This window comes from Mustela lutreola, chromosome 3 (assembly GCF_030435805.1).
Source record: "Mustela lutreola isolate mMusLut2 chromosome 3, mMusLut2.pri, whole genome shotgun sequence".
NCBI lineage: Eukaryota > Metazoa > Chordata > Mammalia > Carnivora > Mustelidae > Mustela > Mustela lutreola.
In genome coordinates, this window is record NC_081292.1 from 44,002,021 (window position 1) to 44,027,861 (window position 25,841).

General features: G+C 42.7%; 1 protein-coding gene across 1 annotated transcript in view; it reads left to right on the forward strand.

The window, feature by feature from the left end:
- The first annotated feature begins 9,116 nt into the window (after positions 1-9,116).
- The window catches only part of RUNX1T1 (RUNX1 partner transcriptional co-repressor 1), a 131,621-nt gene continuing 114,896 nt past the window's right edge, over positions 9,117-25,841 (forward strand). Inside the window, 2 exon segments of the mRNA XM_059166052.1 lie at positions 9,117-9,814; positions 9,816-9,840. Of these exon segments, the coding sequence (XP_059022035.1) occupies positions 9,719-9,814; positions 9,816-9,840 (121 nt within the window). The 5' untranslated portion in view covers positions 9,117-9,718.

Sequence of the window (25,841 nt, forward strand, 5' to 3'; positions counted from 1 at the left end):
GATTCAGAAGTAATTTGATTGATTTTAAATAAGGATAAATGTATAGTTCCATCATTTGTTTTCAATTTGGGAGGCAAAAGAAATAATAATCCAAGTAAGAGGATAATAAAATATCACAATGTTTTTGCCTCTTTAAAGAAAATAAAAGCAAGCTTTGACATAATTTCTTACACAAAGGTATTATACAGTAGTGTCTTTACATTTTATATCTTAAGATTATTAATGGTGTTAGGATTTGCAAGGAGCACACACACAAAAAGCTGTAATACAGAAGTTACTATAGAATGTAGGATTTGATAAAATTTGAGATTCAAATTAACAGCATCATAATATCAAATACCAAGACTTAACATTACAATTCATTAATCCATTATAATTCATTAGTCAAATGTCCCAAGGAGAGGGCAGAATGTACAATGAGTGTTTTCTGGAAATGAATTGCTAAAAATTAGTAGAGTCTAAAAAGACTTCAGAATTGGAAGCTCCAGCTGGGTTTAAAAGGATGGGGGAAGGGATATTACTCACTGTTACACATTTGAAGCACCACTTTAAAAAATAAAATCCAGGAATGTCTCATCAGTCCCCACTGCATCAGGCCGACTCTGACTCTATCTTAAGCACTTTTTTCCTTCGTAAAGATGAGATTTAGAAACATGCACATAGGACAATTTGCATTGATTTAGGCCAGTTGGGAAAAGAACATGGTTTAGGGTAGGATTTCAAATTGTTGCGTTAAATATAATAACATTTGCAGTAGTGGCACCGTTCCATAATAATTTTAAAAGATTTCATTTTACTTATTGCAAGCCATTATCTGATCATATTTGACCTACATATTAATATTTTCATTATTATTCAAGTCCTTTTTTGCTCTGTACAAACACATTGTCAGCCCTGTTCACTGAGAGATTATTTATTTACTCTGGAAATATCTGAAATTCTTTCACCCTATCTTTTCCTCTGGGACTCTCTCCCCACCCCACCCCACCCCGCCCCCTAAAGTATTGATATTAATGTCTGGGGGGAGGAGGACACATCCAAGGAAAACGTGAGAGAGAGAGAGGCCCCTCTAAACGGTATACTATGGGAGAAGTAGAAAAACAAAGAGAAAAAAAAGAAAATGATAATTGTTTTCTCTAAGGCTATTATCTAATGCGAAAGCAAATAGTCAGTCTGGAAATCAGCTAACAGAAGGGGATTAGAGAGGAGATCTGAGAGTGGCTTGATTTCTAGCAGAGCTGTCTCTCCAGCCAGTGATGAGACACAGGCAGGGCAGCCAGGAGCGCTCCAGATGGCCGGGGAAAGTGGTCGTCTTGGGTTACTGCAGGGCACTCGGGCCGCCAGAGAGCAGGCGGCCCGGGAAGGCATCATTAGGGAGCCAGTCCCACGTCCAGCCTGCACCGGAGAGGGCGAGGCTGGGAGGGAGGCCGCCCGCCCGCGCGCCCTAGCGAGCCGGGCCTGCCCATTGTTAACATATACTTGACCTCTGTGACCCCTGCACGACACAGATGTCTCCCACCTCCACCTCCCCCCCCCCCCCCCGCCCCGCCGCGGGCCCTCCCCCCTGCACCTGGTAGCGGCCGCGCCGCCGCCTCCCTCCCGAGCGGCCGCGGCGCCCCGGGCGCGGGCGCGCGCCGGAGCCGGCCTGGTGCGGGCGCTCTCTGCGCACAGCGCGCGGCGCTCCTGCTCCCCGGCGGACGCCCGGCCGCCCTGCAGATAAATGCGTCGCCTTCCTCGAGAGTGAGCGAGGGCGGGCGAGGCAGACGCAGACGCCGCCTGTGACAGTGGCAATTCCCTGCGCCCCACATCACATTTGTCTGCCACAGCAGCAACAACAGAAAAGCGGAGGGAGGGAGGGAGGCGGGAGGAGGGGAGCGGAGCTCCGCAAGTCTTGGGTTCTGCGTGGAGGCTGCGTTTGGCTGGCGTCCCCGACCCTGGGCTTTTTGCACCGCAGCTTCGCAGTGCGCAGCGCCGGGCGGCCGCGGGCGCTCCGCCGGCGACTCCGCGGCCTCGTGGTGAGCGCGCGTGGGCGAGTGGCCGCGGACACTCTGGCCTCTCGGGGGAAGGCGCGCCGCGCCCTCGCCCCCTCGCCCCGCGGGCCGGCCGAGACGACGGGAAGTTTTATTTGCAGCTTGGAGCCCGTGGCGGATGGTGGGACTCTCCAGCCCTGTGCAGTGTAAGTGCCCGCGGGAGGGCTGGGCCGGCGGGCGGGCGGCGGGGACCGGCCCCCGGCTATTACTGTTAATTATTATTCTGATGACCGTCATCTTCATTCGGGTTATCCGGCCGGGAGGCTGCAGGCTGTACTTGTCGCTCAACTAGGGTAGGACTACGCACCAGGGCCAAGAGGAACATCGCGGGTGACTCCACTATGAGATGACACTGAACTTCACGGGTCAGCTAAGGATGCAGTTTTCACTCCTTGATTCCCCGCGCTGTCTTTTACAATTTTTTTTTTTTTTCCCCTTTCCTCTCCATCATCGCGGTATGTGAACAGGAAGATGGTGCGTAGTTCCCACCCCCTATACTCCGACAGAACAACCGGTCAACGTGCCCACGGTGCGTTTGGCAGGTGGCCCTAAACCCGCATCGTGGGTTTTTTGTTTTTTGTTTTTAACTGAAAGGGAAAGGCACGTTTCGATAGTGGAAAACTTAGCTCTAGGAGCAGGAAAGGCGGAATGTTAACTTGTAGACTCGGCTGCGACTGAGGTCCGGGTCTTCTTAGCGGCATCTAGTCACTCTGCACCCGCCTGCGAACTTTCCCCATTACTCCTGGGCTTTTGGGGGTCCCCGAGCGGGAAGCACCAGGGCGCACGAAGTCTCCCGACCGGGCTTCTCCAACCCACGACGGGTTCAGGATTTCACCGCCGGCGGTCGCTGGGCAGCGTCGCACCTGCCCTGACCTCCGCTCGGGGTCTCGCCACTCTGCCATTTGGAGGTTCCCCTTGCGGCCCCCACTCGACGCTCGCCGCTCCCGAACGAGGAGCAGAGCCTTGTGCTCGGCAGCTCTTGCCCCGCACAGTCCAGACGGGGAGCCACGTTAGCGGAATTCCTTTCGTTTTCTAGAAGCCCGTCCGGTGAAGCCCCCGGGCAAGGGTGGAAAAGCGCCCGGGCCTCGCCACCCACCGCTCTCTGCGAACCTTAAAGGACTGGGTGGGTTGGCGCACCCAGACCACTCTGCCGGAGCGGACCTTACGCTGGCGGGGACACCTTAATTAAGCAAAGACGGTTGTGTCGGCCCAGAGCGCTTAAATCCATTTTATGAAACTTTTTTTTTTCTTTTCTTGTAAGGTCGGTCAACCCTTGGAAAAGTTTGAGTACTACGATGTCGGGAAGTAGGATGTGAACCAAGACTGTTACTAAAAATAGGATCCACCCCCGCCCCAGGCCTTTCAGTTTCAGGGTTTGACTGGGGAGCTTTGCAGCCCTTGGTCTCATTCCTCGCAGATTCTGCGTAGAGTAGAAATCTTTAGAGCATAGCCCTCCCCCCCACAGATTGGGCACCTCAGATCCCAGCGTGCTCAAGCCTGTCTGCTGCTTCCTCAGGAAACCTGCAGGATGTCCCTTTAAGGAGTAGCTAGTATTCCTGGAGGAGGAGGTCCTGTAGACCAGTCACCCAGGCCAGGGCAAGGGAGTAAAGACCAGGAGAGCTGGAGAGGCCACTTCAGGCCAACTTAATGTGTTTCATGTAACTCTGAACCCCCTTGAATTTTTAACTTCGCTTCCCTTAATTAATCTGCCCAGGGCCTGTATATAAATGGCTGTCCACAGCTGCTGCAAATTGATTTATCCCCTGATAAAGGTGGCGTTGCTGACCAAAGCATTTTCTTTCTACCTTCTGTGTGAACTGAAATCTGTTTTACAGGGTTTTTTCTTTTCTTTCTTTCTTTCTTTTTTTTTTTTTTTTTTTTTTTTTCCCTCTCCTAGTCTCCTTTTAAACATCTGTACGGTTTTTAAGTGCACTCAGTGGCTTTTATTATCACACCCCTCCCTTTGCATAGAACAGGAGTGGAACTGGGTCTGTGCCCAGTGAGTCCACACTCACCAGAATACAAATTGACCAGCTTCTCTGTGATGAACGGCTTGTTAGTGTTGGGGGCTTTCTTTTAGTTTATTGCAGTGTTTTGCCTTGACCATGTGAGTCTGTTGTTGTGCCCAGTTTCTCCTGTCACACAGTTCCTTAGAAAAGATCAACAAATACTATTGTTTCTTAAAACCATCATAGCCCCAACCTGGGTGTTTATGTCCAGGCTGGGATGTGGACAACCAGAAGCAAATCTATAATTCTATCCTTGAAGTCTAATTTAGTATTAACATTATGGGTGCTTTCAAATCACATAGGTAGGGCTATGTGATTTCTCTCTCTCTCTCTCTCTTTTTTTTTTTTTTGCTTTTCTTTCTTTTTAGCAATTGTTGTTTTCTAAGGGAGGTCTGACAGTCTCACCCAGGATTCATCAGGGAATCTTACTTTGGCCCAGGCTTTTCTTGCAGCCAGGATGGATGCTGAGGAAGTTGAAGCCTGTCGTTGCTTTACTTGTATTGTATTTCACATTTGATATTTCTTTAGTTTATTCTTTCAAAAGAGAAAATTCCAACCCAATAACCCAGGAATCTGGCTCATTCTGGGTGCATATTAAACACTGACTTTATCTAAGATTTATACTAAGAGAAGAACTTTATATTAAAAGTCTTTGTTTAAGCATTAATAATTTTTGTTGTAAACCGTTTAGACAGCACTTTATTTGAAAAGCTAAATATTGAGTGGGAGAATTTGAGTATGTACCTTCTCCAGTGTCCAGCTCATACCTAATAGAAGCACTGTGGGGGGTGGGGGGGATGGTCTATTTTGTCCTTAATGTTTAGACAACTCAAAGCAGACCAGAAGTCTTTGAAATGATATTTTCCTTTGTAGACCTAGTCTCCGTGACCCACTAATATTTGCTGTTAGTTTGGTTTTCAAAATGATTCTTTAAGGAGCTTCCTAAGAAGAAGCATTATACTTGCAATACAATGCAGACTGCTCTATTTGGTTGCAAGTTGCTGAAGAGAGTAGTACGGAGTGTGTTGCAGCTATAGGAGTACAGCTTTTAAATATTTTTACAATTTTTCTGTCCTGAAGAACAGTGGAAATACTGGTCTGGATGCTAGTATTTGATGATGAGCTCTCCCATCGAGGGTGTTAGTGTTCGCAGATAAAAGAGCACTTCAGAACTGCAAGGAAGTACACAAATGTAAGGTGCCATTATCATTTATTTTATTGGAAAATAGAAGCCTAGCCCACCACCCCCCCCCCCAAAAAAAGACTTGCTTTTTATTTTTTTTAAATACATTGAAAAGGGATCACGAGAAAGAAATGCTTCCAATAGGAATGCTGGCCAGTGGTTGTCAGTTTAGGACATTCTTCACTGTCAAATCCTGTTTCTCACTTCTTTGATATGAACATCAGCTGACAGGCACTGAATGCAAAGCCTTCTTCATTGAGGTTTTATGCAGGCAACATAGCTCTTCATAGCAAAGCAGTCTGAAAAATTGGCACCTGCAGGATTTGCATGTGAAAAAAAACGAGTCAGTTGCATTTTACTGGAGTCTATTACTGTAAGTTATGTAAGTTCAGTGAGAAAAGCTATTTATTTGTTGCTGTTTGGGCATTTCAAAGTTCTTTGTTTTATGGGCACCTTATTCATGTAGTGATCCACAGATTTTATTGATAGCAGAAGCAGGGAGAAGTGATCTCTGGCTTTATAGAAGTTATTTATTGTGGAGTGAAGTAATTTTTAACCATGTGCTTTCATAGTGCACTTACATTCATAGTTAATTTTTTAAATGTGGCTTAAAAATAATGAACTCCTGCAACTTTCAGGTTAATCTATCAGAAGTTAAATACATAAAATGAAATGAACATAAATATCCTTTGAAAGCAGTCTAGGACTTTAGGAGTTCTATACTAACAAGTTAAAATCTACCAGAAAAAAAATTAAACCTTCCATTTTTCTAAACTTGTAAAAAGCCCCTCCTGCTGACACTTGGTAAATTGTCTCCAAAGTGCCTTTTAAACATACCATATTTGACCCCATTTATTTAAAAATATCATATTTGACCCCAGAATAATGAACAAATGTTAAATCTACTAAAGCAGCTTTGTGAACCTGGTATTATCCATCACTTAGAACATTTTATCCAGAATAAGTTATTGTTACCAAAAGAGACACCTTCCAACTTCACTTTTTTATAGCCATTAATATAAGGGTTCCTAAATAATGTTTAAAGAACAGTGAACATTTTATTAAAGCAAACATTAGTTCAGTTTAATGGAGGTAATTGTAAGTGATAAAACAGAGCAGGTTATCTCTGTGTTGTTTAAACAGAAGGAGCTACTTTGCACCATTTCCAGTAGCCATCTGTAGAAGAGAAGGGTTTGCACCTGTCTGTCCACACTAATTATAGATTAGGGCCAAAGAAATGAAATTCGAGAAGGTTTTCAGCTAATGAAATCCATACTGATTTTATTGTAAATGTGTTTTATGTAAAGAGGGTGATGGTTGAGTTATGAGTGAATAAATCGGTGTGTAGCTGTTAGGCACTTGGTTTTGAAGCACAATTCTGCTGCATTAACCTTTGATATTAAAAAAAAAAAAGAGAGAGAGAGACCCAACAACTTAGACATGGATGCTAGCCTTTGTTTGGCATCCATAGCTACAATTTAGTGAGCAGCAGTGAGGTTCAGTGTGCAATTGAAAAATGTGCTGTAAAGCAGCTTAAATGTTAAGAATATTCTAATATTTTAAAATACAGAGGAAGTAGAAGGTAGGTTTTGTTTTAACTTAGGCACATAAAACATGAGAAAATTAGAAAGCTTTTTTCTTTTTTTGTGCATTTCAGTTTCATGTCCATGAGAAATTAAAGCAAAACGAGTGAGGAATGCATTCTGCAATAAAAGGTCACATGAATGTCTACCACATCTGTTTATAGTAATTATGAACATAATTAACATAAGAATTACAAATGAAATAATGACAAGCTGAGCAATGAGATATTATGCCATAATGGTCATATGTTGGAATTCTCACATTATAGCACACTAGAATTCACATACTCAAAGAAAGAAAGAAAATGCTAGATTTTTATCTGAATTAATGCTTCAAAACTTATCTGCCAGGGGCAGATGGACTTCTTGCTTTTATAGGAAGGTAACCTATTATTAAGAAAAGAACTAGTTGAAATTAAGATTTCTATTCTCCAGCTTGGACTTTAAGACAGCTGTGATTATAGAAACCACTTTCTGTTGTACACTTATTCTGTGATTATACTTCTTGATTATTATATTGCGCTTTTTTTTTTTTTTTTTAAAATTGAAAGCTTTGCAGCAAAGTGTTTGCTTTGGAAGAGAGTCATGGATTCTTCCCATTTGAGAATTGGTTGATCTTTTCTAGAACTGTGAGCCAAAAGTCAATGAACAAACAAGGTAGTAATAGAAATACTGTGCTTTTATAAAATAAGAACATTGACAGATTAGCTTTTGCACAGTTTTCTTCATGCCTTTAATGTTTGAATGCTTTTAAAAGAAAATGTAAACCTTTTCTGGGTTTGAAAGTAGTAGTGCATTGTTTTGTTTTTTTAAATAGGGTTTTTTTCCCCCCAAAGAGCATGTAATGGAAAAATCAGTAAGCATTTGTAAGTTGTATTTTTTTCTTCCTCGAGTTGTGTTGGATTTACAGGCATTTACATGTAGTGTCTGTCCAAATTGATCTAACTGAAATGTAATAAAGAGAAAGGTATGTGTGATTGCATCTGGTTATTCTGAATGCAGTTTTCTATAACAGCTAGAGAAAAGGTGAAAGGTGAGCTTTTATGAGAGCTAAAATGATACTCCAGAAATCCGTTATTAAATTTAAAACATGTTAGAATGGCCGATTTTCACCCATTTAAAGTTCACTTGATGTTGTAATGTGCCCTGCCAAATGGCTTACTTCCTACCCTTGCACCCCTCTCTCTCTATTGAACCTGGCCACTTTTTGAAGATTTATGGAAAAATATTACCTTGTTCTCGTCTCAGTGATACCATGAGGTTTTCCATGTTATTGGATTACTGGAGGATTGTGGCAGACCCCTTTTTATCTGACATTCATTGCATGACAAGATTTTTCACACATGCCCTTCCCCCACCTAGGTCCAGCTTATTTTCACTCTGTCTTACCTATCAAATATTTCTGAATTCTCCTCTAGGCAAAGGAGCATTGGGCTGGGGCTGGGGGGGTGGGGAGGCCACCACCCATGCAGATGTTTTTTGGTTAAGTGTTTTGGAGGGGGGTGCTCGATTAAACAATGCCTTCTCATCAAATTTGCCTTTAAGACTCTCCCTTTTCTTTTTCTCTATTAACTAGCCTTACGTTCCCTCTCCTCTACCATTTTGTCCCTTAACTAAGACCTATGCATACACTGTGTTATAACCCAGAGTGTCACTGCAGCTGGGGCTACAATGTATGTCATCAACAATTATGCAGTTTATTGGCTACTTCGTTCTGAACTTGCTCTTCATACTGCATGAGAGCTCCTTAACCAAGCTTCAGTGCCTTGAAATGCAACACAACCAAATACTTCCCCTTCCCCCAATAAAATAACCTTCTTTGCTGCATTATCTGCACTCCATTAAGGATCTGATCAGATGTTCAGATTGTCTGATGGGCGTATTTAAAAGTGAAAAGGGGCTCCCATGGGACTACTCAGGTGTATCTCCCTTCTGACCCTGACGGGGTGGAGGATGAACTCTGGTCTGACGGAAGAGCATTAGCCCTTGCTTGTTTTCTGATTGATTCTTGGGCGCTGGGTGGGTGAGGAGCTGTGAAGCAGCTCAGGCCGAGATTGATTGCCTCAATTTCAAATTCCCACCTCCAAAATAGACTCTCAGATGTACACATAGGGAACCCCCTCCCCCCACACAATTTCTGGAGGTGGAGCAGGTGTCTAGGAGTCACCTGTAGCTACCAATCACAAGTGGTCCTTCTTATCACCGTGATGCTGGCAGCACAAGTCTTCTGCTGGGACACTCTCAAGCCCAGGGCAAGAGATTTTCTGTCTGTTGGTGTGGGTTGGGGGGAGGGTGGAATTTTGGGGTATTGGGGCCAAGGAAGAGAGGGACAAGAACTTCCACTCGTGGTTGGTCTGGAAGGCTGCTTAACAGCTGTGAGGGCTCAAATAGGTTTGTTTTGCAAATTGTGGCAATTGGGCTGGAGGTGAGATGGTGAATGTCTCATTGTTATGCTCTGCCAAAAAGGGAGCTCTTGATCCCTTCTGACCTTGACAGGACCTCCAAAATGTTCAGTCTGGCCCTGGAACAGGGAAATGCAGTTGGCTAGTCCGGATTCCTTCCCTTTTCTTGGAGGAGGGGCAGTTTGGGGGATATAAGCAACACCCCCCCCCCCCCCCCCCGCTGTCACCCTCCGCCCCCTTTGGGGTCCCTCGCGCCCACTTGCTGCCCCCATCCTGGGGCCCGAGCCCCCACCTCCACCATCCCTTTCGGTTTCTTCCCTCCAGCCTGTGCCTCTTCCCTCTCCCTCTCTCCCTCTCTCTCTCCCACTTTTCCTCCCTCTCGCGCTCCGTCTCACACGCACCCTCTGTTTATTTTCCTGCCTCCATCTGGGCCCTGCTGATATTGTAATCACCCTGATGCACGTTGGCTTCTCTCCTCTCCCTCCTGCGCTCACACACTCACTCACACACAATGTGCCATCCTGACAAGCCTTTTACTTCTGATAAGCTCCGATGTGTGTTTAATGAATACAAAGCCGCGGTCTGGGTGCCGCCTCGGCTGCGGCCGCCTCTCCTGCGCTCCTTTGCCAGAAGGTAATCTCCGTGAACGGGGAGGGGAGGCGAGCGGGGAGGAAGGAGGGGTGGGGAGGGGGGAGTGGGGGGAGCGGGGAAGCTGCTTTTCTCTTTCCCTCTCTCCCTTTCCAAACGATTCAGAAGTCGATAAGACCAGGAGAAGTGAAGATGTAACATGTTATCTGTCGCTCCTCTTAGCGGGCGGAGAGAATTTACATTTAAAGATTAGCAGAGGGAGAAAGAGAAATCTGCCTTTTGTTGTGCGGGGTGAGAAGGAGGCATCAGTCCTGGCCTGGACGCTATCTCCCATCACCTCTGCTATCCAGACAGGACTCACCGAGGTGAGATTACTGGAGGGCCTTATCTTTAATTGGGTTTAGTTTTGCCAGTCTGAATAGGTTTAAAGAGACTCGATAAAGGGGGAACAATAGATTATTTATTGACTGAACGCTGAAGCCTTTAGATGAAGAGGGGGAGAGAAGAAGCTGCTTAACAACTTGATTAGTTTATTTTAATTTTTATTTTAAGGTGAGCTTGTCTCTCTCCTGGTGCAGCAGGGAAGGGCCATAGAACTTAGGGGAAATTGAATGACGGAAACATCTTCTTTCCTCTTTAACCCCACCCCCTGCCCTTCTCAGCACCATCTCCCTTATTTTAACAGGAGTTTCATTTACCCCCTTGTGTTTCGGATTGATACACTGAGCAGAAAGGGTAGTGGCTTTTGGAATTGATCATCGGTGTTGGGTTTTGTGTGACTTGTTTTGAATGGGTGTTGAACTGATGCTAGCGGTGGTCCATGAATGAGTGAGAAAAGCAAATGTAGACTACTTTTAATATGCAGCTAATCGATTTGATAGTACGGTTTCAACATGGTTTAGAGAAAAAAAAAAAGTCATTCTGACGCCGTCAGGTAGATTGTGTTTTAGACTTGAGACACGGAATTTTTTCCCCTTGGAGTGGGTTTTTAAAAGAAGAAGAGTAAAAAGAAATGTTTTATTGACTCATGAGTGTATTTCTAAGAATTATAGTGTCAACTTTGTAATGTTTTTTAAAGGGATAAAAGTGAAAAAAAATATTGTTTGCCTCGTACACATCATGGAGGTAGGTGTTTCCATAGGTAAATAGGATCCAGTAACTAAAAGCCTAATTAAAATTTGTTTAAAGCCTGGGGGGGGCATGTTTCCTTGTTGACAGCGGCAGATCGATTGGGTAAGACAATAGAGTCCCATTATTTCACTTCCATTGACTGAACATATTGACATTTCAGGTTTGCTGTTGCCTCAGTGAGCGTGATGAAACACTGAAATTCACAGACCAACTGGTCAGAGTGGCACATATATTACTGTATGTCATTTCTGCCTTCAGGTTACCTTATCACCCATGCAGAATGGGAACGGACAGCCTGGAATCCTTCAGAAGGGGCAGAGCTCTTTTGGCTAAGAAACTGACAGGTAGCACGTCTTAGGAACACCTTTAATTTTACCCAGAATTGGATGTTATGGAGAAATATGGGGAGCACTTTTATTGAAAAATCTGAGAAGCATCCTAGCTATTAATCTTGCACGTGGTACTTATAAGAATACCCATTTTCAAGATTTCCCTTTACCTACTCCGGTGGTGTCTATAGGGAGCGGTTGGTCACATCATTTAGGTGTTTGCCAGCTTGTGCTTGGGTGAGACCTGTTCTTTCCCAGTTCGGGGTACTCAAACATTAAAGCACCTGCTGAAGCTGTCTCTGATAAAAAGAATGTGTAAAGCCCCTTCCAAAAATAGAGCCTGACTTTGACTTTTGTGTTTCTTGTTTTCTTTTGGTGGTTGGAAAATGAAGATGGGATGTATGTATTTTATGCCCATAGATATGCATAGACAGTAATATGTCAAAATAAATATGTGTATATTCCAAGCAGAGACAGAGAAGATAGTAAGTCTTGTCCTTATCTTCTTAGTGTAATCTTCCCTTTTGTACATTTTACATAGTCTTTGCATAATACAGCTAAGTATTAGGGAGAATTGAGTCAAAGAAATTTGAGTCATACAAAAGTGAGTATGGGAAGAAAACCAGAAGGGACTTAACATATTTTTTTTTTAAAGTTTAATGAAAATATAAACCTATGATGAATATGCTTTATACACAGCAATTGTTGCCATCAAGTAGGCAACTGATGCCCTTTGCAGTGTTTAGAACAAAACTAGTCCTTTATACCATTTTCATGAAAATGTTAGGTTTCTATTTGATCAGCAGGTGCTGTTGAGATGAAAGCCATGTGTAAATTTTCAGAAGGCCAAAAGTGTCAATTCAGAAAAGGAAAGTGATAAGAGAAAATGCAATCAGTTTTCCTGTTTTCAATTTGTGCAGGATTTGAAGAGCTGTTTTGTTAAACTGCTACATCTGCTCCAATATGAATATTGAACTACTTCCACTAAAAATAACAGCCTATAATTTGGAAGCTACTGCAGTCTTTTGTTAGTGTGAGTGGGTTATTTAAAAACAAAAAAACAAAAAAAATAAAAAAATTAAAAAAAAAGACAATTTTCTATTCTGACAATCTCTTGCTTAATGTGCATTTTCATTTGTTGGCACTTTTATCCTCAGCAGATAAATGGTATTATGCAATTAGGACCTCATCTTGTTTGACTATGAAAGAGGTTTCCATAGGTGACAATCCTGGTAATATAAAAAGGGTTTGCACAAAGCAAAATTTATTTTTAAATAATCTGTTTAAATATAGTTATTTAAAATGAGATAGCTATTCCTTGCATTCTCTAATACTACAATTTTTAACTTACTGCTGACTATTATAACAAAGTTAACACTATTCTATTGCATAGTAAGCATCCTGTGATTTATTTTACCTTTAATATACCTGCAAATGTAAGTTTAAACTAATCAGGGATATTTTACCTAACAGGGCTTTCAGAATAATTTTTTTCATGCTTAAATAAAATGATTAAATTATGCTTGAGTGCCTGCATACAAAAGCTTTAGCTTCTATAGTACTGCTAATCAAATAAGTTTTATGGACAAGGAAAGCACCACATTAGAGAAAAATTGGATGCATTTTACTAGTGACCTTTCTAGGAAAGACAAGTTCTTTGTAAATCATCTAGTATTAAGGAAGAAGAAAACTCTAACACATCTTAAATAATCATAATACAGATAATACTTCATCCTTTTAATAAGAAAATGAATGGCATTGCTATCCATGTAAAACTGGGCATAGAGAATTAAGTGAGAAGGAAGACTGATGAAATTTGGATCAGGTTCAATATTGACTCTATCCACAATTGCTAGTGGGTTGACTTGTGGCTATAGTAATTTGTCCAGGTTGAGATGTGATCACTGCTTAGGATCAATTGGAGGCTTTGTAGCTTTGTGGCTTTACACTTGAATGGCCAGACACACTCTTCACAGCTAAACTCAGAGTATCTCCAAAATGGGTTAAGGGGGAGACAGACATTGGGACACAGGAGGAGGATGGATATTAACAAATGCGATGTTTCTTCTGCACCACCAACTGAAAAGAAGTAGTGGTTTGAAGAACAGTACTGTGTGTGTGTACCTGTGATCTGTGTCTGTAATCAGCCAACGAATAATGCTTTTAAGCAACGTAATTTCCAGTTTGAAGCCAAATTGTAGCATATTGTGCTGGCATATCTTTCAGAGACCCGGGCAGCCACGTGGGTGGATTCCCTGGTACAGCACCAAGTACTTTGCCACTTTCAAGAAATGGCGCTGAATCACAGATCGGTGTAAGAAAAGTTTATTTCACAGACACAGGCCCATCATTTTGGGATGTGATCTTCTAGTGAGTTGTTTTGTGCTGGAGCCACATTCAGCATTGAAGCCTCAGAACTTTATAAGGCACCAACGGGAGTTGGGGGGAAGCCTCTTGCTACTCTTTTCAAAATGTGCCTGCTTTAGAAAGTGATGTCCAGGCTCTGACATGAGAACCACTGATGCAGTAATGCCCCACGGTTGAGGTTTAAGGCACGAGACCCTCCTGTGAAGAAGGTTAAGATCTTCAGTGCTGCTGAGAGCCACTAACCTTTTTCACGGACTGCAAGAGATCAACTTTTAAAAATTCCCCTGCTTCGATAGTTCTAATTGAGGTTACCTTATAATGCAGCCCATGAGGGAATCAAGCAGGCATTCATTTTATAGATTTCATATTGGTCAGGCTCTCTAAGGCAAATCACCCTTTGGGTGACTAGGGCCTTGAAAATATAGATCTTGTTGAATGAGCACACAAATGTAAAAATTTCCTATTTGTCCCGCAATCTCAGCATCTCCAAGTGCCTTAGGGAATGTGATTGACTAGATTCATTAATCTTTTAACAGCTGGGTCGTAGACCACTTCTGAGGGTGCTCTGGGCTTTCAAGGGCTGCCCCCTAGTTGTTGGTCTTGGGAGAGAGAGGAGGAACTGACAGATATTGGAGACCTACTATGAGCCTGGGGTCTACCCTCACATGTATTGGCATCACTGATTTCTAAGCAAATTATAAAGCAGCTTAAAACTTCATTTCAGAGACTGGCTGTAGTTGATCTTCTGGCTTGGCCTTTTGCCTCAATATGGAAAGCTGAGATCGCCCTGTGTCCCCAATTTAATTACCTGCTTTGTTCCCAAGTTTGATAATTAGAAGCATATTTTCTGAATACCTACCTTGTTTAAATATTCTCCTTAGCAGCCATCAGCCATACATCCATTGTTTTCTTCTGCCCTTGCCTTACAGCCATCCTTGGACATGCCCAAGAGTATGCCAGTTTGTATCCCTCAATACCTCCTAATCCAGGCTTTTCCATTACTAAATTCTGTTCCCTCCTCCGAACACCACCTTCCCGCACTACACCGAAGCCATGAGGTATCAGACTGTTCCTTTGTTGATCTCACTCGGCACTCTCGAGTTGTCTTCTGCCTAGTGTCCCTAATCTCAGTTGGTCATCTGCGTCTCCCAGTCCAGCCAAGGCCAACTTCCTGGTCATTTCTTAAGAGGAGAGGGATTCCATATCGTTTGGAGCTTGCAGGTGTAATTACATAATGTAAAAAGAAGGACATGGTGTGTGTGTGTGTATGCACGCGTGCGCACGTGTTTCTCTGAGTAATGGATAAACTGGGGTTCCCTTTCCCGTTCAGTCCCTGTTTTGCTGTGTGGCCTGGGATGAGTGCCACCCCTTAGGTGAATTCTTCAGAAGTGAAATGAAGGGCAGATTTCAGGGACCCTTAGGCTTCTCATCTCTCACATGTCTGAGTCTATGTGTGATGCTGGAAGTAGGCTTTCAAGAATTTTCCACGGTTAGGTGAATGAAAAAAAAAATCCTGAATTTTTAATTTCTGGGGGTGGAGGGGGGTGGGGGGTGGGGTGCTCCTGATCTCCAATATGGCTGGGGAGAAGGACCATATAGAACATCATTATCTCCTTACTCTTCTCCACTGTAAAGAAGTGGCATTGGGAACAGGAAGGCCTTTTTTTCCACAGCCATCCTGGTGAACATCCTGGTGACTGTCTGAAATTTTAGTTAATACTGGGCCTTTTAAAAGGTGAATGAAGAAGGCATGAGTCTGTTTCTACAGTGAGAAGGAACTGAGGATTTCAGGTTTTGCTCAAGGAAGATAGCTTTTATGCTTTCACCTCATGGCTGCTGGACAAGATGAACTTGATGCTTGGGGGCAGGAGTGAGGGGCTGGAAGCTAACGCTTGGCGGTGATTGGTTGTGCTTCCTGGGCATTTGCTGTAGCCCGTCGTCTAAAGGTTTGGACCCAAGTCACTTGGAAATTTAGAAAGTGGCCTCTTTAAACCATTTTTTGGAGAGAACCTGGTAAGTAACAGTTAGTTATTTAAATGAACAGTTCAGTATTTAAATGAACAAAAACACATTATTGTTTGGCGAGGGATCAGTTCTTAAGTAAGAAAGACTGAAATTGTCCTATGGCATCATCTGAAGACATAGTCTGCTATTGGTTTTAAAACCCAGTTATTACCAGTAACACTTTGATTTAGTTTGTACACATTTTAAGCATTATGGGAAGTTTAATCTTAATTTGTGAAATTGTTAATAATGACTAGATCTGGACTTTCTTAGAACTTAGAGTCTATGGCATTCTTATACTTCTGATTTGACCAAGAGAGCACCTTGGCATCATCTAGGATGGCAGTAGGAACTTCTTCTGTTTACTAGGACTATCTGCAATTGGCAGGACTTGGAAGTATTGCTATTTTCATCTGTCATTAGAAATGGAAGCCACAGGAACTACTGTTGCTTCATAGGTTGTAGAATATTTGTGCATTGGCATTCAAAGTTCAGTGAGAGGCCAGACTGAAGTGGTTTCTGTTTGTTTGTTGCCACCAAGGAGAATGTCTTCAAAGTATGTAGGCGGTAAACTCTTGGTACCAAAATTGACTGGATTGACTGTTGTATCGGCGAATTCAGAGAGATTCCCGTGAGATGTAATGGCAGCTTGTCTGAAGAAGCTCAAGAGCTAGGTGGGCACTAATCACGTGAGAGGAAACAACGCCAGAGCAGTGATGAGCTAGAGGCGGTGGGCCGAGCACTTGGGGAGGAAACTAGCTGTACAGTGCTGTTCTAAAGAGTGCTTGGGAAGTCCCTTCCACTAGACATTTTGGAGAGCACCCCTGGTGATACTCAAGGAGGAGGTCTGAGACATACTAGGAAAGCAGGGAATGGTACCTACAGATGCTGGTGTGGAGTTGGGGGTAGGGAACCAGAGCAGCGGCATTGCCAAGAGCATTTCAAATGTATGTCCCATGGCAGAGTATCAATGGTTGGAAAGTCATCCCCCAGTGGATGTCATAAGCATGGTCCAAGTTGTGCTATAAAGACAAAGTCTTAGAAAGTGGGTTGGCCTCTGTGGTTAAAACTCGCTGTACTGTACTCCTTCCCCTAACCTCAAGATCTGGGAAGATGTGAACTGTAAGACAGGTCATGAAAGACTGCTAGTTTATTTTCTGAATCTATGCATATGTTATGTACACAGTGATGAGCAAACACAGCTGGGAAGAACAGCAGATGATATTGGGACTGGAACTGTGATGTTTATCAGACTGACTTAGTAATCCTTCTTTCCCGTGAAAGTGTTCTTTTTAAGTGACTATTAGGATTCTATAACTTTTATCATGTGTCACTCAAGTATTCTCTCCCATCTAACCCCTTTGCCTACCTGTCACACGTTTTCACTCTCTTCTCTAGCTAGATTTATTTAGAGATGAGATCCACATTTGACCGCTGATGGGAAACAAATGTGGACAATGAATTCTCATCCCTTTGTTTAAATAAGGATAGGTAGGTCTGTTCAGGTTTAAATGGAAGGTAAATGTAATCAATCTCCACTGAGTTGTCCAAGGCAAGCTTTGTGTTGGCTAGAGGGAGCGGGTATAAAATATCAGGGAAAAATATAAATGAAGAACAGTAAAATGAACAACCCATTAAACCTAATTTTCCTATTTTTAAGAAAAGTGTATGCTTTTGGGATAGTCCTAGTAATGACCCTTTTTTGAATATCTGAAAGAAAAAAATATTTACTTGTGGCTGTCCATCAGAAGTAAGTTAATAAATTCATTAATATTTAATGAATGCCTACTATGTGTAAAGCCTCGTGTTAAGACGGAGACGCAGACTAGGCAGGTTTGCATACACGTATACTGTATACGTTTAATGGGTATACATGTAATTCAGTGTGTACTTAATTCCCACTGAATGATAAACCCACTCAGGAAGAGCAAAATTGCTACATAAGTTAGGGAGGCTTAATGGCTTAACTGATTAAATGGTATAGTAAATGAGATTTTAGAGTGGGGAGTGAGTGGTAATTTCAGCTTGTCTTAAGACAGGATTTATCAAAGTAAAGTTATTGTTTGGGCTTGTGGGCAGTTATAAAGTAGGAATGTGGATGCAGAAAGCCAGATGTGGAAGGGGCTTTTGGAGGACTATAGGGGTGGAGTGAGTGGGGTTGGAGAGAGAGTAAACTGAAGAATGTGGCTGTATCGAAGAGGACCCAAGGGTGATTATTGGCAAATAAGCAGAAAGTACCTAAGTGTCTTGAATACAAAGCATTTTGATTTAAGCTTTATCTTCTGAGGAAGCCAGAAGTTTTTTAAAACTGTGTCCTATAGGACCCCTCAGGGTGAGACTGGGCATGAAGGGTGCCTGGCCTGGGCTCTCAACTTTCATTGGCACTGGGAAACCAGAATAGTTCTGCTTTAATGATAAATAGCTTTTATATATTAGATTTCCTAGCTAGGCTTCTTTTGGACGAAAGATGCCATGGTGAAATAGATCTCAATAAATCCAAAATAAAAACAACAAAAAAAAGGTGTGCTAGACAAGGGGAAACCATGGACCCAATTGAAGTCCTGTTTCTTTCTTTTTTTTTTTTTTTTTAAAGATTTTTATTTATTTATTTGAGAGAGAGACAGTGAGAGAGCATGAGCAAGGAGAAGGTCAGAGGGAGAAGCAGACTCCCCGTGGAGCTGGGAACCCGATGTGGGACTCGATCCCGGGACTCCAGGATCATGACCTGAGCCGAAGGAAGTTGTCCAACCAACTGAGCCACCCAGGCGTCCCTGAAGTCCTGTTTCTTGAGAGCTGGTTTGATTGTGCTCAGTCAGATGGGTGGGAATGGGGGGCGACTGGAGGCCAAGGCCAAGCAGGAAGCTTATGGCTGCAGCTTAGACTTTACTTTAGCTCCTGCTTCAGAATGACCAGGATTGGGTTTGCAGGAGAGCAAGGAAGAAGCAGATGTAAGATGCATTGCGGAGGAATAATAATTAGAACTTGGATACGGGGGTGAGTTTAGGGAAGCAGAGTTGACAACTTGGATTGTGTGTCCAATGCACTTGGCTTGCCAGAATATTTAAGTTATTTTTAAAAGATTTGTTTATGTGTTTGAGAGAGAGAGAGAGAGAACAGGTGAGCTCACATGGGGAGGGGCAGAGAGAGAATCTCAAGCAGACTCCCCACTGAGCGCTGAGCCTGATGTCAAGTTCTGTCCCACTACCCTGAGATGAGGACCCAAGTAGAAATCAAGATGCTTAAAGACCCACTGATCCACCCAGGCACCCCTAGCTTGCCAGAATTTAGAATCACTTTGGATGTTTCAGGAGCAGCTTCCCTACTCCACATAGACTCAGAGTCTCATGTGACTCCAGAAAGAGGTCTCAGGGCCTATTCGTACATCCCTGCACCAGGGATTCCTGTGGTCTGTAGCTACTTTTGGAATATGGTGATAGGGCTGTCAAGTGGTAGGTGTTCTTTAAAGAGTAGCTGTTGCATTGAGGATTTTTATTGCTGTCTCTGGGACGTGGCTCCCTTATGTGCTTTTGCTTCTTGCGTAGAATTTTGACCTGTTCTGAGATTCCTTCCTTTTTTGTAGGTACCTCTGGGCCAGGGTGGGGGGAATAAAAAGTGGTCAGGTGGGCTGGGTCTGACCCTTAACTTTCTACCAGAGCAGCCTACCTATTTTACATTTTTTAGATACTGAAGTTTTATTTACAGGATAATTTATGAAATTTCATTCAGTCCTAACGTTATGTAGAGGAGAGAAGGCAGAGAACAGAGAGTCAGGAGTCAGGAGGAGTTAATGAAAGAGCTCATGTGTGCTTATAAACCAGGATGTCCCAGAATCAGAAACAACAACAAAAATGTACCAGTTTGGGGACTTTTAGGTCTGCTTCATTTAAATAGTATTATTTCAGGGTATTTCACCTTGTTTTGTCCAGTTTCATTTAATTTGGAAAAACACTGGTGGTTCTTTTTCGATTGATTGATTGATTGATTGGGCGGGGCAGAAGGAGAGGGTGAGAATCTTTTTGTTTTTTTCTTTAAAGATTTAATTAATTATTTAGAGAGAGGGAGAAAACAAACTCCCTGGACTAACAGAAAGCCCGATTGCTTGCTTCATCTCAGGATCCTGAGATCATGACCTGAGCTGAAATATGAATCAGAGTCAGAGGCCTCTCTGACTGAGCCACTCAGGTGACCCCCAAACCTCCCACTTTTTTTTTTTTTTTCTGTTTTTATTTTTTGAACTTTAACCAAATCTGGAGTTTGTGGTTTTGTTATAAAATCTGTCAGAATGGAATGTTTTTTTTTTTTTTTTTTTAAAGATTTTATTTATTTATTTGACAGAGAGAAATCACAAGCAGGCAGAGAGAGAGAGGAGGAAGCAGGCTCCCTGCTGAGCAGAGAGCCCGATGCGGGACTCGATCCCAGGACCCTGAGATCATGACCTGAGCCGAAGGCAGCGGCTTAACCCACTGAGCCACCCAGGCGCCCCCAGAATGGAATGTTTTAAGACTATTTTTCTCTGTTGTCCATTGTGCTTGATAAGAATTAATCATAGGCAGTCAAAAAAGGACCTCAGCATAAAAATCCATCTGTAGTGTTTAAAGAATGAGAGCGATTTATATGTGTTGATGTGAAATTATTCCTGAGATATATGGTGATATGGGAGAAGCAGGGAGCAGAACAATGTGTACAGTATGCTACATTTGTCTAGAAAAATATGCATATACTTCTACTTGTGAAGATAGGTGCAAGCATCTGATCATAGTATTTACTTTGGGGAAGAAAGTGGGGGCTGGGCCTTGGTGGTTGGAAGGAGACTTGTATGACCCCTTGGTCCCCTGAGCGTTTGTGCAAATCTTGTATGTACCTGTTTCACTCACTGTAAAGTTAGAGACTTTACAGCATCAGGCTGGAACTGACTGGTTCTGGGACTCTGCCCTTTGCGGGGGCGCGGGGCAATGTGATGCTTCTGTCTTCCCTGCCAAAGGCAGTGTGGAGTGTGGAAGGGAAGGGGCCTAACTCTCCTCTCAAGTACTGTACTATTTGTTGAACCTGCTTCTACTCCCCCTGTTCAGCTGGAAATAATTCTCCTCTGGATAATCCTGGCATGACCTCATAAGGCTGTTGTTAGAATTCCACGAGGTGATATGTATGGAGTATAACCATTAATAAGATCTTGCTTATTCTTGGACTTGGACTTGACCACTCTGGAACCGCCCGCCCCTCCTCTAGAAACCCCCTGTAGGATGTTCTCATGTGTCTGGATGCTCCTGCTCCGTTGCCTTCATCCAACAGATACTTAATGGATGGTCTGGTCCTGTTTGATGCCCCTTTCATTGTGTTCTCTTATCATAGAATGTACAATTTATTGCTGCTATAGTCTGGCTTGTAAGTTTCAGTCATCAAAACACAAAAACAAAACAAAAGGAACCCCAGGTGCACCATCAGCTCCAGGCAAGCTGTGAAGAGGTCAAATCACTTGCATGTTTCTATGTGCACGTTTTATTTTACTGATACCTGTTTTATTTCACTTCTTTACCCTGAAGTTCACAAATGTGCTTTTTGTAAAAGATGAGCACCCTGAAACTGTAAGGAAAATATTGTGTGTATAGACATATTTATGAACTAGAGTTGTCCCTTTGATTAGGGGCCCGACAGGGCTAAAAGGCATGTTAGTTGCTTCCTGCTTCTCCTCTTTCAGATGCCCCCAGGTTATCCCTTAGTTGCCAGGGGCTGTTTTCCATCCTTTGGTTGCCTAGGTCTATTTTCTGGGGAGATTTGCAGGCTGAATGCTTCCCCCCCAGTAACTTCTGCACCCACTTACTACTACCCCACACCCCAGTCTCCTCTTTCCTGTCACTATGGGATCCCAGCCGCTCTGCTGCTTGATGAACTAGCCTTAGAACCAGGGAAGGTACTGGATAGTATGACAGAATCCATCGCCACCCAGGATTCTGGAACTCTGAATGTGGAAGTGAATGAAAAGTGTCACTTTCTCCTTCCTGCTCACATTTCCATTTGAAGAGATCATTTCAGAAGAGCCACTTTCAGTTTCTTAATGCCGGTGGGGGGGCAGCTTCAGACAGATATGCCTGGGAAGGAAGCACAGTGGAGGCCTTTTCCGAGTGAGGTTCACATATTGTCTTAATTAAACCTCACCTGGGAGCGAACTCATTCTGTAAATCACTCCGAGAGGTTTCTTTGCTTGCTGGAGGTCACTCTGCGTGAATGCTGGGGCAAGGTCCCAACCTAGGTTCTCTGACTCCCAGGCTTCTCTGTTCTAGAACTCAATACCGCTCTGCTGAAGTCTTTAAATCCTACCACCTAGGAATTTCCCCCATGAACAGGGCCAACCACACAGACTGCAGGTGGGAATTATACTAAAGTTAAAATGGAAAATTATCAAGACTTGTTGCTACACTTAGAGAAGTTACTGTTTAGAGTATAAAAAAATTCCACAGTTTTATAAGTTTCTGAGGCAGGGTAGGGGGTGGGACAGGCAGGAAAGAGAGGGAAGAAGGAGGGAGAGAGATGTTAGCTGACAGCGAGTGGCAGCAACCAGACCATGTCTGCTGCTGGACAACTGTAGGTCTCCTTTCTGAGATGTAGGACCATCTACCCTGAATGCAGATACTTTTCAAAGTTCCATTTTTCTTTCATGTGAAAGTTGCCAGCATGGAATAGAACCTTTATTTGGAGAAATCAGTCTTTGAAAATAATTGGTTCTCTCTTCTCTTGTCTCCCAGAGATGATCCTCCATAGATGAAATTATAGGAGTGAAAAGAAAAAAAAATTTTTTTTAAGTCACAAAACATTAGTTTGTGGTATTTTCCCCTTTTTACTGCAAAGTGTTTCAGGACTGCGGTTTAGTTCCACATATTTTGGAACTGTTTACTGATCATAAATATTGTTATCACTTTTTGTACAGTAGTGACTTTCAAAAAGGAGGAATAATGGTTGTACTAGGTCATTTTGGAGCCATGATCTAATTCTTTTATTTTAGTGCTTTAAACCGTAGTATTAAAATAGGTATTACCAGCTTTCTACTATCAAATGATAGGATCTGAGCCCATGGGATAAAACAGTGCTTGTAGGAGGGGCCCTAAGATAGGCACTTTATAAGTATTCTCTCTTATCTTCATATCAACCTGGTAAGTTAGGTATTACTGTCCTACTTTAGAGATTTACATCTGAAGCTTAGAGAGGTTAAGTGACTTGTCCAAGGTCAAATAGCTGATAAGTAAGTGTAAAAGTTGAGATTCTAGTCCCCCAGAACATGCGTGCAGTGGGTTCCTAAGTGGTTAGTATGTGTAGGCCACAGTTGTTTTAGGATATTTTGTTTTATTGGAAATTAAAGTATATCCTATAACAGAAGAGATACTTAAGAGCTTCCTACTATTTCAAATTGCCTGGTTCATTAACTCATGGATCATCTTGCATAGATTGGTCACCTGCCTTCTGATTAATTTATTCCATAAAGTAGTATTTGAAAGGTTTTAAAATAATGCTTTATCACCATGAGAGAAAAGGGTTCTCAGAAGGAGTAGATAGTATTTGATTATCATTTATTCAATATCAGCTGATTGAACACCTTCTGTGAGCCAGGCAACGTGCTAGGCACTGGGTATGAAGACTGTGGAATAAACATGGCCATCTTCCCTCATGGCCCTTTCAGTAGAATGAGTAAAGTGCATCAGGGTAGGTCTGAAGGCATAACGACAGGGACTAAGGTGAGATCATTTTCTTATAACAGGAAACTCAGTTGGTAAACACGATTAGGAGATAAGCCTGTGTGGAAAAACCACCATAGTGCATTTACTCCTACAGGTTGTGTGGACTTATGCTACAGTTCTTCTTAATCATGGTTCTTACTGCTCACTGCCAGACTGCTCATGCCCTGGGTGATTCCCATATAGGCCTAGGTATGTGCAGTACTGGTGGGAATGGGCTTGGGTGAACAGTGTCTGGCAGGGAGAGGCTGCCAGCCTGATACAGATCATAAATGCCATCACAATTATTTATTTATTTGTTTGTTTGTTTGTTTGTTTATTTTTAAGCTTTTATTTATTTGAGAGAGATAGAGATCACAAGTAGGCAGAGGGTCAGGCAGAGAGAGGGGGAAGCAGGCTCCCTGCCGAGCAGAGAACCTGATGCAGGGCTCGATCCCAGGACCCTGAGATCATGATCTGAGCTGCAGGCAGAGGCTTAACCCACTGAGCCACCCAGGAGCCCCACCATTACAACTTAAAGAAGAGAAAGTGATCGTGGGCCCAGGAGTGGTCAGGGAAAGGTCTGTGAAGACCACAGTGATTCATGTGGGCTTTATAGCATTTCAGTAGGTAAATTTCATTTGTTGTAGTCTTTTTCTGTGGACTACTACTATGTGCCCAGTACAGTGTTAAGTATGGGGAATAGAGTCATGAGCAAAACAGACGAGACCACCGCTCTCCTAGAGCTCACAGTTTAGGGATGGGGGAGGAAGACAGACAGTAAAGATGAAATAGGATGACTCCACATAGTGTTAAATCGTAGTGTTAAATACAAGGATGACCATTAAAAATCCATGTTAGAATGATGAGGGGGCTGGTGGTGTTGATGAGACTTTGTTTTGGGTGGTTGGAAAATCATCTCTGAGGAGGTAATACTTGAATGAAACCTGAGTTTGAGAAGGAGCTGGGCATGCAACAGTCTCTGGGAAGAGGCCTGAGGTTGATGGACAAAGCCATAAAGATGAGATGGCACATTCTGGGGTGGGGGTGGGAGGTTATCCAGCAAAGAGCTCCATCCTGGAAGGGCGTGGTTGGAACAGAGGCTGAGAAGCATAGGTTAGTGCCAAATTACAGAGGGTCTTGAATATCTGAATGGCACAAGGCTAAGGACTGTATGCGTCTGTGCATGTATCCAGACCATGGGCAGTTAGCAGAGAGGAGGAGAATCTGGATGAGCTTTTCATAGAAGGTTAAGGAAGCTTGCATAGCTGGGGTATTGAAGTTTAGCTCATGTGACCTATGATGAGGGACACCCAGATAACATAGTGTCCTAATGACCTCCTGTTGGAAATTAAGCATCATCCTAAAGTGTGGCATACATGGTGCTTGGTCGACTACTTCGGATCAGGGGGGAATGCAGGACTGTCCTACCAGTGAGATCATGGAGGCTTTGACAAAGGTAAGCACCAATCCATTGTCAGGCACTGTACTTACTAAGGTAATATTTTCTAAGTCAGGTATGATATAACAGGTTCCTTTTGTGATGGTTCCCCTCAGAATACAAAACTAATTGTGTTTTTATTTAGGTAAAGGAGCAGTCTTTTATTGCTATAAAATGTTTTTATCAAAGGAAAGAGAGAAGTTAAGGTCTGATTCAATCCAGGTTGATAAAAGAGTGTGTTTAAAAAAGTTCATTTGTGGAGTAGCTACACGCATATTATTGACTAAAGGAAAAATTGCCCCAAATGTTGATCTAATTCTCTAGAGAAATGTGTTTAGGCAGTGAAGGGATTCCTGGCGGGGACTGAGAAACTCCATAATGGGGGACCGCACTTGGTCTCTTTTGAGGTTGATTCTGATGTGTGTAGTCTTTACATCCTATTAAATTTTTGAAAGATAAACTGATACAAGAATGATTTGCCAAGGCTAGCAACTCTTCCTTTTAAAACCTTGGCTCAGTGTACACATTGAAGGGATGGGGGAGTAAGATAAAAGCATTATAAATATGAGGTTAACTGAATTCAAATAGAAGGTTCTCTCAAGTTATTGCATTCCTTAGAAAATAAATACATTGCGCATATGGTTAAGATTGATCAAAAAAGTATTCTGTATGCCAGTGATTACATTCCCATCTGTGATTAAGGTTTTCTGCCTGCATCTGGTTTTCACATTATATTTCTGTAACAAGAATCCTTTATATAGCAGAGTTCACTTTCTGTATTTTCTATTAGCAGCAGCTTGAACTACTGCACGGATCGCAGATTTACACATGTGGTTTTCATTACTTCATACCATTGAGAAAAAGTAATATTTGTTTGGGAATGTATGTTTTCCACAATTTCCATGGTAATACAACATGTTGAGCCTTTTTAATAACACTCTTGTAGAACTACAAATTGTTTGAGGCATTCTATCCTTGGTGGAGTTTTAGCTTTTAAACTTTTCTCCGTGTATGCTCCCCTCATCGTGGTGTTTAACAAATTGGAGAGCTGAGGATCTGAACAAAGCAATT